General features: G+C 43.3%; 2 protein-coding genes across 4 annotated transcripts; one reads left to right on the top strand and one right to left on the bottom strand.

Moving 5' to 3' along the window:
- Positions 1-6,465: 6,465 nt before the first annotated feature.
- ncbp2 (nuclear cap binding protein subunit 2) lies at positions 6,466-12,980 on the bottom strand. Of its 3 annotated transcripts, none has more exons than XM_078206302.1 (4): positions 12,568-12,980; positions 10,450-10,631; positions 8,875-9,013; positions 6,466-6,810 (listed from the first exon to the last, which is right to left on the bottom strand). In XM_078206302.1, exons 2-4 carry the CDS (start codon positions 10,497-10,499, stop codon positions 6,712-6,714), a joined length of 288 nt encoding a protein of 95 aa, XP_078062428.1. In that variant the 5' UTR covers positions 10,500-10,631; positions 12,568-12,980; the 3' UTR covers positions 6,466-6,711. The 3 variants fall into 3 exon arrangements, with proteins under 3 accessions (XP_078062428.1, XP_078062419.1, XP_078062436.1); XM_078206293.1 differs by having other exon boundaries at positions 12,596-12,980; XM_078206310.1 differs by having other exon boundaries at positions 10,450-10,626; positions 12,596-12,980.
- Positions 12,981-13,062: 82 nt separating this feature from the next.
- On the top strand, positions 13,063-15,346 carry LOC144488274 (protein NCBP2AS2-like). Its single transcript, XM_078206321.1, has one exon. The coding sequence runs from the start codon at positions 13,063-13,065 to the stop codon at positions 13,369-13,371; it is 309 nt and encodes a 102-aa protein (XP_078062447.1). The 3' UTR covers positions 13,372-15,346.
- Positions 15,347-15,405: the final 59 nt, after the last annotated feature.

The following is a 15,405-nucleotide window of genomic DNA, read 5'->3' as shown; positions in this document are numbered from 1 at the left end:
AAACTCAGACATTATATTGAACCACTTTGACTGAGACTGAGCCATTGGTTATCCTGTTGTCTCCAAACTGCCACAGCCAATGACATTTTGGAGAGACTGGAAAAGATTGTCAGCAGAAGGGGACAATTACTTTGATCCACATGAGAACCAATGAACCAGGAAAGGCCTGGAGTCTTCAAGACCAGTTTAGAACATGAGTTGAGGATCAGGACTTTTAGGGTGAGCATCTCAATTTCTCCCTCGGCTGGAAGAAGCAATTGGAAGATTAGAGAGCTCAATATTTGGGTGTTGTCAGGGAGAGGATTTCTGTTACATGAGGCATTTGTACTAGTCCTGAGAATTCTGAAGTAATTTCCCACGGATGGGCTATGGCTGAGCAGATTTTCAAGTTTGCTGATGACACCACCATAGTGGGTCGGATCTCAAATGATGACGAGCCAAGTACAGGAAAGAGATAGAGAATCTGTTGAACTCGTGCGGTGACAATAATCTGTCCCTCAATATCAACAATCTCCTTCAGGAAGCATAGTGGAGAATTTGCCCCTGTCTACATCAATGGGGATATTGTAGAAATGGTCGAGAGCTTCAAGTCTTTAGGTGTCCAAAAGACCAACAACTTGTCCTGATACCCCCATGCTGACACTATAGTTAAGAAACCCCACCAACACCTCTACTTTCTCAGAAGACTAAGGAAATTTGGCATGTCAGCTACGACTCTCTCCAACTTTTACAGAGGCACCGTAGAAAGCATTCTTTCTGGTTGTATCACAGCTTGGTATGGCTCCTGCTCTGCCCAAGACCGCAAGAAACTACAAAAGGTCATGAATGTAGTATCACACAAACCAGCCTGCCATCTTGTCTACACTTCCCACAGCATAATTAAGGAACCCACGCACACAAGACGTACTTTCTTCTATCTTCCGTCGGGACAAAGATACAAGTGTGAGGTCACGTACCAACTGACTCGAGAACAGCTTCTTCCCTGCTGCTATCAGACTTTTGAATGGACCTACCTCGCATTAAGTTGATCTTTTTCTACACCCTAGCTATGACTGTAACACTACATTCTGCATTCTCTCCTCTCTGAATGGTGTGCTTTGTGTAGCACGCAAGAAACAATACTTTTCACTGTACTAATCTATGTGACGATAATAAAATCAAATAAGGAGCTAATAAATGGTGAAAGAAAAGGGGGAAGATGAAGAAACGTTTAAGCTAGAAAGGATGATTGGGGAGGACAAATAAAAGCTCAGAAGTGACAATTGGAGATAGCAGAAATAAATGAGGTAAACGCATTTTTTTTAAATAAAGAAGGATATTGAAAAAAATATAAGGGAATGCAAGTGGTCTCATTTTTATTGTGCACAGCCTCTTCTGGGACAACTCTTGGGTTGCTACACATACCTTGGAATGTTGAATAGATGAGGAATAGAGGGAAAAGATAAATGAATGGGGTGTTAATTTGCACAAAATAGTGTTAAATAGAGAAAAAAGCACTGTGCTACAATGCCGTGTGTGGACGATAAACAGATGGATTGAACAGCACTGACAAATGTACAATAAACTTGGTAGGAGTGGAAAAGGACACAACTTTTCTTTGAAAAGACCTATTTGAGCAATGCCATGATTTTAAACTTCTCTTTATAGTTTTGTTATCTCCCCCAATCCCATGACGTTCAAATCTGCACTCATCTCATTCTCATCTCTTAAGCATCCTTGATTTTAATTGCTCCACTATTGGTGTGACGGGATACTCCTTACTTGTCTGGATGAGTGCAGCACCAACAATAATAACATGCAGGAAACTCAATACCATTCAGCAAAATGAAGCCTAAATCACTGACAGTGCTCACAGCTCTGACAGAAACACGACACAGTGGCAAGCACTGCTGCCTCACAGTGCCAGGGACCTGGGTTCGATTCCTGGCTTAGGTCACTGTCTGGGTGGAGTCTGCACCTTTTCCCCATATCTGCATGGGTTTCGTCTGGGTGCTCCAGTTTCCTGCCATAGTCTGAAAGACGTGCTGGTTAGGTGCATTGGCTATGCTAAATTCTCCCTCTGTTGCTGAACAGATGCTGGGGTGTGGCGACTAGGGCATTTTCACGTAACTTCATTGCAGTGTTAATGTAAGCCTACTTGTGACATTAATTATTAAACTTTTTCAACATTTACTCTCTCCATTAGCGACACAACGTATGTGTGATGTATAATAATTACAACATGCACTGCAGCAATTCACCAAGACTCTTGTGTCAGCACCTCCTAAACCCAGAAGACTTGCAGCCTAAAGGAATAAGGGCAGCAGGTGCCTGCCGATTACCCTCCAAGTTGCACTCTATTCTGACTTGGAAACATATTGCCATTCCTTCATTGTCACTGGGTTTTTTAAAATCCTGTACTGTGGGCGTAGCAGCATCACAGACTGCAGCACTTTAAAAAGATGACCCATCTACTTAGCTTTGAGCTAAAGTGTCCTGTTCAATTCCAGGCAACACACATTAGGAAGAATGTCAAAGCTTGGAGTGAATGGAGAAATTTACCAGAGAGGAGGGATTTCAGTTGTTTAGAAAATGAAGTAGTGGATGGATTGTCAGTGATTTGGGCATCATTTTCCTAAACGGTATTGAGTTTTGTGAATGTTGTTGTTGGTGCTGCACTCATCCAGGTAAGTGAGGAATATCCCGTCACACCTCTCTCATATGCCTTGTACATGGCAAACAGATATTGGGGAGCCAGGAGATGAATTATTTACTGCCAAAACTGGCCTGTGACTGGCTCTTGAATGCACAGCAGTCGCTACCCACCAGGTGCTTATTCTAAAGATTATTAGATGCCCACAAATGAAAGTAGTTTGGACAAGAACAGCAATTAAAATGTCTAGATTTAATCTTCTCAGGCAGTCACCTGGGATCAAGAATGATTTACTTCCACTCTGGTTTGATGGGTTTAGCAGCTCTCTCAGAAACCAATGCACAATCTGTAGTCTCCACCACATGTGGGGCAAGAGGTTTGTGCACTCTCTCCAACACCTCGACCTTGTCTCTGTGTTTCTGCCACCTTCCCAAATGAATCATCTACAAACAACTCCCTCAGCTCTTTGGGAACAAGCCAGGACTTGGTTTAATACTTGATAAGCCTCAGGCCAACTTGGCCACAAGAAAGCCCAGCAAAACAACTTTGTCCAAAAATCGGTTTTGCTTAATTGAAGATCTTTCAGTATATTAAAAGTTAAATATCTGCAGGCCATTACCTACATATCTGCTCTTCTAACTTTCCCTGACTGTTCGGGGGCCTATAGTACATGCCCAGCAATGTGATTGCTCCATTTTTGTTTTTCAGTTCTACCCCTATGCCCTCAGTTGAGGAGTCTGCCAAGTTATCGTCCCTCCTCACTGCATTAATTGCCATGGGTGCCATGGTAGCACAGTGGCAAGCACAGCTGCTTCACAGCGCTGGGGACCTGGGTTTGATTTTCAGCTTGGCTCACTATCTGTGGGGTGTCTGCACATTCTCCCCATGTCTACATGGGTTTCCTCCGGGTGCTCCAGTTTCCTCCCACAGTCTGAAAGACGTGCTGGTTAGGTGCATTGGCTATGCTAAATTCTCCCTCAGTGTACCTGAACAGGCGCTGGAGTGTGACGACTCGGGGATTTTCACAGTAACTTCATTGCAGTGTTAATGTAAGCCTACTTTAAACTTTTAACTTAAACATGACTCCTTGATTAATAATGCAACCCTACTTCTTTTACACCCTCCCTGTCTTGCATGAAGATTCTATATCCCAGGACATTGAGCTGCCAGTTCAGCTCCCTCAATCATGTCTCCATAATAGCAATAATATCACACTCCCATGTGTTAATCAACAATCTTAATTCATCTGCCCTACCCATAAGATTCCTTGCATTAAGATAAATGCCATCAAGCCTTGCCATATTCCCTTGTGCCTTAACATGGCTGTTTTCACTCTGCCTTCCAGACTGGCTTGATTTTTTATCTATAATTGTATACTGTACTGTACTGTACCTCCAGGCCATATCCCATCCCTGTCAAATTAGTTTAAAGTTCACCCCCACCAAAAGCACTTAGTAAACCTCCCCACACGGATGTTGGTCCTGTTCCGTTTCAGGTGCTACCCATTCAACTTGTACAGATCCCACATTCCCCAGAAATGGACCCAGTTACCCAGGAAACTAAAGCCCTCCTCCCTGCACTGTTTCTTGAGTCATGTATTCATCTGCTCTATCCTCCTATACTCATTAGCATGTTGCATCAGGAGTAATCCAGAGATCACAACCTTGCTATTCAATCTGAGATCTTGCTCCCTAAATTCCTGTTGCAGGTCCTCATCCCTCTTTGTACCTACCTCATTAGTACAAATGGAAACCAGAAACTCTGACTGTTCACCCTCCCCTTTCAGAATACGCTGTAGCTGTTCGGTGACATCCTTGACCCTGGCACCAGCGAGGCAACACACCATCCTGGAATCACAACAGCAGCTGCAGAAACACCTGTCTGCACTCTCGCTATTGAGTCTCCTCCCACTATTGCTCTTCCACTCTTACTCCTACCCACTTGTGCAGCTTAGCCACCCACAGTGCTGTGAACGTGACTCTGGCTGCACTCCCCAGAGGAACCGTCACTCTCGCCGATTTCCAACACACAAGAAAAATCGGTTCTTGAGTGAGATGCACCCTGGGGCTTTCCTGACAACCTGCCTGCCTCTTTCTTCTGACTGGTCGTCATCCATTCCCTCTCTGGTTGCACTTCCTTGAACTGTGGGGTGACCATGTTTGAACAAGAATACTTCTAGAACAGCAGAAAATAATGCACGAGGTATTATTTATTTATTCTAGCAGCATTTCGAGCTGCACCGTGTGGCCTTAGAGATTGGAGGAGTCCATCCATGGCCTTTGTGATAATGTATTTGTCCATGGACAGAGTGGCTACCTATATGAAACATCAAGTACAGCTATCAAACAGGTGCCTTCAGACCCTCAACAATGGCTTGCACACTCTTGAGTGCCTCTTTAAATTGGCTGCATGATGCCTTGACCACTCATCGCCTCACTGATCTAGAACTAAGTGTACTATGGCTCATTGCAAGCAGGGAGTACAGCTGGATCATGAGCTGATTGATTGTACTAACAGAATTAGGAGGGGGAGACTTGACCTGCTGACCCCATCCCCCAAGTCGGTACTTAGAATGGTGCTTTGTGTTCCTATAGTCGAAATCAGTTCCTGAACAGGTAAAGAAGTCTTTGGCAAGTTTAAAGTAAAGTTTATTTATTAGTGTCACAAGTAATGTGACACTGCAATGAAGTTACTGTAAAAACCCCTAATCGCCACACTCCAGCACTCTTTTGGGTACACTAAGGAAGAATTTAGCACGGCCAGTCCACCTAACCAATCTTTCAGACTGTATGAGGGCACCGGAGTACCCAGAGGAAACCCACACACAAGGAGAACCTACAGACTTCAGAGTGACCCAAGCCGGGAATTGAACCCGGGTCCCTGGCATTGTGAGGCAGCAATGCTAACCACCGGGCCATCCCTATCACCTTTACTTTCCCATCACATTGAGCAAATGCTACTTTGGCAGCCAGTTGGCAGCAGTCACATTCCAGCAGGATACAGTTGTCTGCCACCATCTGATACAACACTGGTGAACCTCCTGTGGAGTAGACATGTCAAGGAAGTTTACCTCTGCCTGCAGATCCTCGGTGATGTTTATGACCTCCTGGGAGCTGCATCACTGCTGCTTCCCTCTCTCCGCAGAGTTGCGTATCTGCTGACAGCATAGTCACACTGCCCCCGCTGCTGTTGGTCATCTTGATTCTCAGTGGAGGTACAAATAACACCGCTTAAGGAGCACCTATAGCATCAGGTGGATGAGACGTGCAGACAGATCTTCAAACATAAATGACATTTTCAGTGTGTCAGCACAAATATTGGGGACCAGACACGTTTTGCAAAAAGACGAGACAACAGTGCAAAGGCCGTGTACTTATTGGCTTATTTCGGTCATGGGTACACATTCCTCAACACATGCTCTCTACTCACCTTGCTTTTACTGGTGAGTTCCAGGAAACTTGGGGAGCCAGAGACAATGGAGTCAAAGTCTAATTCCAAAACCAGCATTAATATCACTGTAATTAAGCAATGAACATATTGAAATTGACAACCAGCCTCTCCCATGGGGGTTGCCAGATTCAGAGCAGAGCTGCCCGCCAATGTACGTTTAGACAGCAGGCTGTACTACACCAATGCCAGAATTTTCCACTTAGCACAGCATCAATCTATGAACTTAATGAAAACAGTGCACTCAACCTTAGAAATGGATCTTGGAGGTTTCCAAAGTATTTCAAATTGCTATGACAATCATTCTAACTTACAAGAAAACACATATAAGACATGTAACTTATTTTGCATGAGGTGCTGGGAGGTTACAAAGGCACCTTAAACAATCAGGTTTTTATTCACTTTTTATTAGGATTGATAAAAATTACAACTTTAGAAGGAACCAAAATTGAACACAACGATTTCACCTCAAAAAATTGGGCACTGTTTCAAAACTATAAAAGGAGTTCGTTGGGCCGATGAAAAAATGAACAGGACAAAGCTGTAGACATTAAAGTTTAGCTGTATGCTTCAATCCCAGGTTTCGATGAAGATTCCAGCTTAATTAGCTCAAATGTGCAGCCAGTGAAAGTCTAGAATTTCTGCCTTGGTTCTGGGACTCTCTGCATCTGGACCAGTTTACCAAATCCACCTCTACCAGCATCATAATCTGTCCTGTATTCATCACGTACCTGCAAAAAAAAAACAAATATATTAGGAAATAAAACTGCCCACAAGGCCTGGGTGAGATGCTCTGGTGCAGACTCAATGGGCCAAATGGCGTCCTGCACTGCAGGGATTTTATGGATTCCATGGGAAAACTCTTTACATTTCTATCTTCTGTTCTAACGAAAGATCATGAATCTGAAACCTTAACTGTTTCTGCACGGGTGCTGCCTGACCGGTAGAGCTTTTCCAGCATTTTCTGTTCTTGTATCAGAATAAAACCACTTATTAACTAAAAGCTGTTCTATGTCCCAGCCAGGTAGACATGACAGTATTCCCTTTATTCAACTTCTCCTAAAATTTGCTCCTGATATGGAGAATTGATTGATGTAAGTTATCAATACCATATTTCTTTGCAGTCACCAGGTCACATTATAAACCTTAAAACTGTGACCCACAATAAAATACAAACAACAGTGCCATCATGACTTGCATCGTATGAAGAGTTACTCACTGAGAACTGGTGCAACAGGATTCAGTTTTGGTATAATCCTGGTTGTATAGTTTTGGTTTGAAAGGGTACACATGTCATAAGACCCACTTTGCAGGACCTTCTTAAAGCCACAGATCCCTATAGATATATGTGATTTCCAACATTCTGTCAACAGGATTGGACTGTTCAATAACTGAGCACAGACTCAATACCAAATGTCAATGTATATTCAGTGTAAAACTGAAGTCTTTGCTACAAAAAACTAAGTTGAAATGAATAACTGTTACAAAAATGGTTAACACTTGATGGAAGAAGAAGATTAAATTTCAGCAAACCAGGGATCTTTTCATCACCCACTTTAAGGGCAGGCTGTCAACATTGACTATTGATCAAAGTGTAACAATTCAAAAACCAACTAAACAAAATTTGAACTTAACACCAGCCCAATAGATACATTCAAAGTTAGTGCACCCATAATAAACCAAATGGTTAGAAGTCTAACTGCCTCAGTGGGAAATTGAATGAATTGTCACTACTACATGTTCACTGCATCATAGGCCTCCTCACCTTAAAAAATATAAATAGATCTCCAAACACACACACACACATACATTACTGGTTAAGATATTGAGTTCTAATTATACAGGAGGGATGGCATGCATTCAATTTTTAAAAGGAAAACTAGAGACAAATGGCATCAGGGGCAAACCAATCTGGTCTCAAGGCTCCATCCCCAGATATTTTTAACCCTGCAAGATTCAGTGATCCACGAGATGGCTCTTTGTGTTCTAAACAAAGGGCAATTAAAGCTTACTTGAAATTAACAGTGTACACAACTGTATAATGGCTACAGTAATATACATTATGATAGCACTGTCATTCAATTCTTACAGGTTAACAGACAAGTCGCACAGTGGTTAGCACTGCTGCTTCACAGCTCCAGGGACCTGGGTTCGATTCCCGGCTTGGGTCACTGTCTGTGTGGGGTTTGCACATTCTCCTCGTGTCTGCATGGGTTTCCCCGGGTGCTCCGGTTTCCTCCCACAGTCCAAAGATGTGCGGCTTAGGTTGATTGGCTATGCTAAAAATTGCCCCTTAGTGTCCTGAGATGTATAGGTTAGAGGGATTAGCGGGTAAATATGTAGGGATATGGGGGTAGGGCCTGGGTGGGATTGTGGTCGGTGCGGACTCGATGGGCCAAATGGCCTCTTTCTGCACTGTAGGGTTTCTATGATTCAAATTATAATTCAACTGCAGGAATTGGTTTTTTTTAAAAACAAGGACTGCTAGTCGATAACGTAAGTGATGCTCCACTTATTTTAAACGCAAGTAAAGCAGACATTTTTGGGAAATGATGATGATTACTTTACTGCTTCACAACATCATTAATTCTCAAAATGCCGTTGCCTTTTAACACACATTTTATGACAAGATAGTCATTCCAGTTACATTGCAGGGAAATTGACATTCTCATTATGAAAAATAAATTTCAAAATTATTTTCTCATTCCACGACTTTGAAAAGACTGTTTGATCTTTTCAGGTTTTCATTTGACAAGGTTTGATTGTATGCACAGTATCACACAGAAACAACGTACCTGACCACCAGATTTTCCTCGCCCAAACTGCCTGCCTTCTTTGAAGCCAGTGTCCCAATCTGTTCTGATGATTCGATCGTCCAAGCGTGTCCCATTAATAAATCTCATGCACTGTTCAGCATCACCACGCGTGTAATATCTAATTAAATCGTCAAGGATAAGGTACCACTTAAATAAGTACTGATGCATAAAGATAGGGAGTCATCAGCAATTAATCTTTCCCTATGTTTTTCAGTGAAGTTTCCATGCGTCTAGATGAGGTGTATTGATATAGGAATAGAACACTTCCATGCTCTTTACATATGATTCCCACAGGTCTGGCATATTGCAGGCATGATGTGGAGATGCCGGTGTTGGACTGGGGTAAACACAGTAAGAAGTTTAACAACACCAGGTTAAAGTCCAACAGGTTTATTTGGTAGCAAAAGCCACACACAGCTTGTTAAACTTCTTACTATATTGCAGGCACATGTGAAAAATAAAGCTCCCTTTTTGGGTCCATCTTACACAAAGAAAACTGAAAATCTACTTCCAGGCTCATGCCAATGCCACTCTAAATAAGCCTCGAGATGGACAAGTGTGAGTGGGGCCGGGGGCAGGGGTGGCTGTCCCCTGAAAATGTAGTCCCAGTATAGAAAACTGGCTGGCACTCACTAAAGTAAAACATATTAGAAAAAATAATGGTATCAGTTAGCTAGAATATAAAGAGAACATTTTGCTGCAGCTGTACAAAGTCATGGTTAGACCACTTCTGGAATAATGTATACAATTCTGGGCAATACAACTTTGAAAGCTTTATATTGGTTTTTCAACGAATGCTGCACAGAGTTACCAGAATGTTAACGTGGCTCCAGTAATTAAGATTCTGAGGAGCAATTACACTAGGTAGGCTTATATTTCCTGGAATAGGTTAAAGGACAAGTTGATAAAGCTTTTTAGAATTTTGAAAGTTTTCATGGGGTAGACCAAGAGAAACCTGGTTGGGAAGTTTAGGACAAGAGGAAATAAATTTAAAAATCAGCTCAGCCATTCAGGAGAGAAGTTGGAAAACACTTCTCCATACAAAAGATGAGTGTGGAACTGTCTCCGACAAAAAGCATTAGATGCTAACTAAATAAAGATTATGCCAATGATCTCACTGAATGGCAGAAAAGGCTTATGGGGCTTCCTAACTGTCGTTCAGATGAGGTCTTAAACCAAAATCTGCCTTTCTGTTGGAAGTAAAAGATCCTCTGGCATTATTTTGAAAAGTAGGGGAATTATCACTAATGCCCTGGCCAACCTTTATCCCTCAATTAACACTACTAAATCAGATTATCTGATCATTATCCCGATGCTTGTACTGGGAGTTTGTTGTGCGTAAACTGACTGCCGGATTTCCCCCACTACACTTCAAAAGTACGTAATTGCCTGTAAAGCATTTTGGGATGTCTCGTTGTCACAAAAGGCACTACAGAAATATAAGTTTTGCCTTTTTAAGGCCAAAAACATTTTATGTCAGTACACATGTCCAACAGAGCCAACTGTTATTTAAAATTAATCTTAGCACAGGACATAGTCACATATAAAAGATACTCCACAAAACAGAATCCGCATGAAGTTTTCTTGATTTTGTCCAAACCCATTATGATTCGCTTAACATCGCCGCTTTTTGAGAAGAGTTCATAGATCTGTTCCTCGGTCGTGTAAAATGACAGATTCCCAACATAGAGAGTGCAGCTGTATCTTAGTAATTTGTCCTGCTCATATCGGCTTCCCTTAAGAACAGAAGGGTTTAAATTTAAATTCAGGACAATAAAAACAAAATACATTCAGCACAGTCGCACTCCTCTACAATCTAATGAATGTTAAAGGAGAAATTCAACACTGCACCTAACTTTTGTGTATGTGGTTGCGGGGGGGAGAGAGATTAAATTTGTCTCAAACACCTGGGCCCAAAGTATGCCAGGTGCCAAAGTGGAATCTGGTGACTTCTAGGTGCTTGCTTGAAGCAGATGTTAGGTATCTTGCGTTGGCAAATTGTGATTTAAATCACACCAATGTCATGAAGCACATCAGAAGGCAGCATATGTTGAATTTCTCCTCCATTATCTGCTAATTCTGACATCAAGTTCACAAGTCCAACTCATGGCCAGTAACCTGCAGTGGAATGCAATAACCAGGCTTAATGATGGCACTCTCACTCTGAGTTTCTTATTCCATACCAAGCATTTGAGCACATAATCTAAGTTAACACTTCAGCCAATGCTGGAAGTGCCATCTTTCAGATAAGACCCTGAACTGAATCCACCAGTTCAGATGAACATTAAAGATGTCTTGGCACAGTCTGAAAAAGGAAGTGTGGAGCTACTCCTCAATCATCACCTTTAAAAATACATTAAGTGGTCATTTATCTCATTGCTTTTTGTGGGATCTTACTATGTATATTCACCAAGAAAACTACACTGAATACAAGAAACCAGATATCGTCTGGCCAAGGCACTACACAAAAGCACAACCCCTGCTCCTTCCAAACCCTTAGAGATGAAGACCAATATTCCATTAATGATTTTGATTGCTTTTTGAATCTGTGCATTAACTTTTAAGATTAGTGTATATGGACATCCAAATCCCTTTGCTCCTCTACAGTCCCTACTTTCTTAACATTAAGAAAATATTTTCGCTTGTTTTTCTTGGATCCAAATCCAGCCTTGCACTTGTCCACTCTGATTTGATTTATTGTCACATGTATTGGCATTCAGTGAAAGTTTTGTTTCTTGTGCATTAGACAAACAAAGCATACCATTCATAGGGAAGGAGGAAAGGAGAGTGTGCAGAATGTAGAGTTAAGAGTTAGAGCAGTTTTAAAAGCATAGAACAAGAGTAAAAGACAGAATTAGAGGGTGTGCTGGGGACAGCTCGCAAGAAGTCACCACACTCCAGTGCACATTGAACTCCAATTGCTAATTTTCTGCACTGACTTAATATAGGCCTCTTTATAATTGTCTCTCACTTCTTCAAACTTACTGCGCCTCATAATAAAAATGTCAAAAACAAACCCTGTTCCTTATTCCAAGCCGTGCTGAGGATGTAAGGCAACTACTTAATTGCCAGGTGGAAATAATTGTTTTTGTTCCCCCACCAAGAAAATGGAGCTGAACTAACGGAGTATAGAGACCGGTGGAGAGCGCCCAGGTCACTACTGCAAAGATGTAGCCTGGCACTAATGCAGTTCGTCCACTGTGTGGTTACTAATTGATTATGATTTGAAAAGCAGTAGTTAACTGGTTACCAGTCAGCTATCACTTATGGTGACATTGGTTCATAGAATAGAATCCTTACAGAGCAGAAGGAGGCCATTCGGACCATCAAGTCTGCGCCAACAACAATGCCACCCAGGCCCTATCCCCATGACCTTACATATTTAATCCCTCTAACCTACACATCCCGGGACACTAAGGGGCAATTTAGCAATCAACCTAACCCACACATCTTTGGAGTGTGGGAGGAAACTGGGGCACCCGGAGGAAACCCACGCAGACACGGGGATAACGTGCAAATTCCACACAGACAGTAACCCAAGCCGGGAATCAAACCCAGGTCCCTGGCGCTGCGAGGCAGCAGTGCTAACCACTGTGCCACCCCCACTGTCAGCTGGTTATCACTCAGTTATCATTGGCGGGGGGGGTGAGTTGACATTGGTTAGCTGGTTACCAGTCAGTTATCTTGAGGGTGACGTTACCCGAAAGTGCTGATCCCGGTACTGGCTCAGCTCCACATGGGAGTCACTGTTCAGCGCGTTCAGCACCACAGCCATGACGCCGGGAGACAAGCAGCGCTCAGCTAACCGGAACCGGAAGTCGCCTACACGGACCGGAAACCGGGCCATATTTCCGTCCCACGTTCCCCGCCCTTAAATCCATCCGGGCCGCTACCAGAGCCCGTGAGAACAGTTCCGGTTCTATCCCGGCTGGAACCGGAGGATGATCGCCCGACCGGAGAATCCAACAAGATGGCGCGATCGGTGTTTCTTCTTTGTGTCGTTAATAACGAGATAAAAATGTGAGCGGAAAACAAGGAGGGAAGGAGAATCGTTAGTAATGATTCGAGGCGGTCGAACCGTTTCCATGGAGATGGGAGGGAGGGAGGGGGGAATGGCCGACAGTGGGTGAGGGGTCAGAGGTGAGAGAGCCCCGTCCCGCTGCCGCCATGGTGCTCGGTCGGCTGCTGCAGTCGCTGGTGAATAACGCGCGGCTGGTGGAGAAGCTCTCCGAGACGCAGCCCATCCGCCAGGCGGCCCGCATCACCGTCTCCCTGGCCAGCCGCCTGGAGCTGGGCGGCCGGGAGGCGGCCGAGCGCCTCCGCCGCTCCGGCGCCGTCCGCAAGCTGTGGGAGCGGATCGCGCTGCCCCGCCAGCTGGGCGGGCTGAGCCAGTGGGCGGCCCGCCTGAGGGACAGCTGGGCCCGGGAGCTGAAGGAGGGCCCGAGGGAGGCTCCGGGCCACAAGAAGCAGAAATGAGGGACCGCCCAGGAAGGAGCCGGGCTCTCCCTCTTCACCCAGGCTGGAGCAACCAGGGACAAATCAGCACCGTTATCCCATTTCAGAAACACCACAGTCCCGGAGACAAGCCACAAGAAACAATCCCTTTCAGACTTCATGGTGCTTGGATTGGAAATGCAACCCAATGAGTTTGGGATTTGTGCAGGTATACTGTCGTGGAGGATGAGTCCAGGATCATGACCAGCTCGCCAGGATTTGAAATGGATTTAATTTGCCATTTTTGTCCCTGTTTTCCCTTTATCACTGTTTTGCTGTAACTGTTTGAGATGAACGCTATTTAAAATTAATGACAATCTAGGTGCACACAGTCCGTCAGATGAGACAGATCTGTGATGGGTCAAAGAATTTTTAAAAATGTCGGTTTGCCTTATTGCATGGACAAATTGTTCTAGCGAATACATTTTCTTTCATAAAATGGAAAATTTGCATTGTGATTCTATTTATGTTTCAAGGTATTTTGAAATAAAGTGCAGTTGAGGAAAATGGCCTCGGCTCTACAGCTGTTCAGAGTAAGGAAATTTTATTTGGGAAAATTGCTGGCCTAGTGTCTTAATCAGTGAGTCGATAATGCAAGAAAAAAGCTTTCTAATGAGAAATTGAGGTAAAGGAACAAAATCTGTCTTTGTTTTAATAACTTGCATCATTTGGTACCTTAAATGTCCCAAGGCCCAATGGGAGTGTTATCAGACAAAACTTGAGACTGAACTATGTAAAGAGATATTAAGACAGGAGATCAAAAGCTTGGTCACAAAGGTAGATTTTAAGGAATGGCTTTTAAAGCGCATGAGATGTTTAGGGAAGTAATCTGGTCTCAGAGCGTGGACTAGACAGCAGAAGTTATGGGTGAAAATGTAGTCTGGAGGATCACATCTCGCTTCTGTTGTCAAGCGCTAATGCGCTTCTTGCTTTTCGCCACAACACTTCAACCATTAACAGCAGCAGAAATCAGCTCACCACCCCATGGAATAGAATTTGGGATATTTACTTGTCTACAATGACCACAGATGCAAGTTTACACATTTTACTGCGCTGGCTTTTATTCCCAAATTCAGAACTTGAATTTCGATTCAGGTTCTAAATTTAAACTGTCATGATTCACATTCTCTGGATTATTAGTTCACTGACTTCATGGGGTATGGTAGTGCTTTGGTTAGTACCAAAAATTCTGGATTTCAGGAGTCAAGTAACAGTGAAAAATGCATTCAATAAGAGAAAGAGTGAGATAACAGTGTCAAAAATGTCACAACATGAATAATAGTACTGGAGTGTTCTATATCACCTCATAACATCTTATTAACTGGCAAGACTGATGTCAAGAACTCGGATGCCACCAACAAAGGCTAGAGGAGTATGGCCTACGGGTTCGCAAAGACAAATGCAAGTTTTTTCAGCCCTGTGAAATATTTGGAGTACTTTATTGATGCTGCTGGGCTTCACAAAGCACCTTCTAAAGTCAAGGCTATTGTGGATGCTCCAGCTTCTCAGAATATCGGCCAGCTTTGCTCATTCTTCAGTTTGCTGAATTATTACGGGAGATTCATTCCACAGCTGGGAACCCTGCTGAAACCCCTGCATGAGCTTCTGTGTCGGTACAAAGCCTGGAAATGGACAGAAGTCTGATGCTGCATTCAAGAAGGAACAGGCAACTCTGACAGATTCCGAGGTACTGGGCACTTTGACCCCTCCGTAATACATCCTACAACTTTCATGTGCTGCATCACCTTATGGCGTGGGGACCAATGTTTCACACATAATACTCTCATGTGGAAAGACCCATAGCATTCGCATTGCGGACTTTTAAGTGAAGCAGAGAGCCGATATGTTCAAATCAAAGCACTGGGGATCCTTTTTGGAATCCGAAAATTTCACCAGACCCAGTTCAGACAGAAATTCACACTCCTGATCAGTGACCACTTGCCTCAGTATTTGATAACAGAAGGTTTAATGAGCTTTTGTTTAAGTAAACACTTACATGGCTAAAATGAATAATTA

This window comes from Mustelus asterias, chromosome 3 (assembly GCF_964213995.1).
Source record: "Mustelus asterias chromosome 3, sMusAst1.hap1.1, whole genome shotgun sequence".
In the NCBI taxonomy this organism is placed as follows: Eukaryota; Metazoa; Chordata; class Chondrichthyes; order Carcharhiniformes; family Triakidae; genus Mustelus; species Mustelus asterias.
This window is presented reverse-complemented; position numbering and strand designations above follow the sequence as displayed.

Excerpts from the sequence above, each read along its gene's own strand:
- ncbp2 (XM_078206293.1), bottom strand. The coding sequence starts at position 12,742 with ATGGCCCGGTTTCCGGTCCGTGTAGGCGACTTCCGGTTCCGGTTAGCT. Across the intron at positions 10,632-12,595 it reads ACCGGGATCAGCACTTTCGG|GGAAGCCGATATGAGCAGGA; the intron begins GTAACGTCACCC and ends TCTGTTCTTAAG. Across the intron at positions 9,014-10,449 it reads TGCGGATTCTGTTTTGTGGA|ATATTACACGCGTGGTGATG; the intron begins GTATCTTTTATA and ends CGATTTAATTAG.
- LOC144488274 (XM_078206321.1), top strand. The coding sequence starts at position 13,063 with ATGGTGCTCGGTCGGCTGCTGCAGTCGCTGGTGAATAACGCGCGGCTG.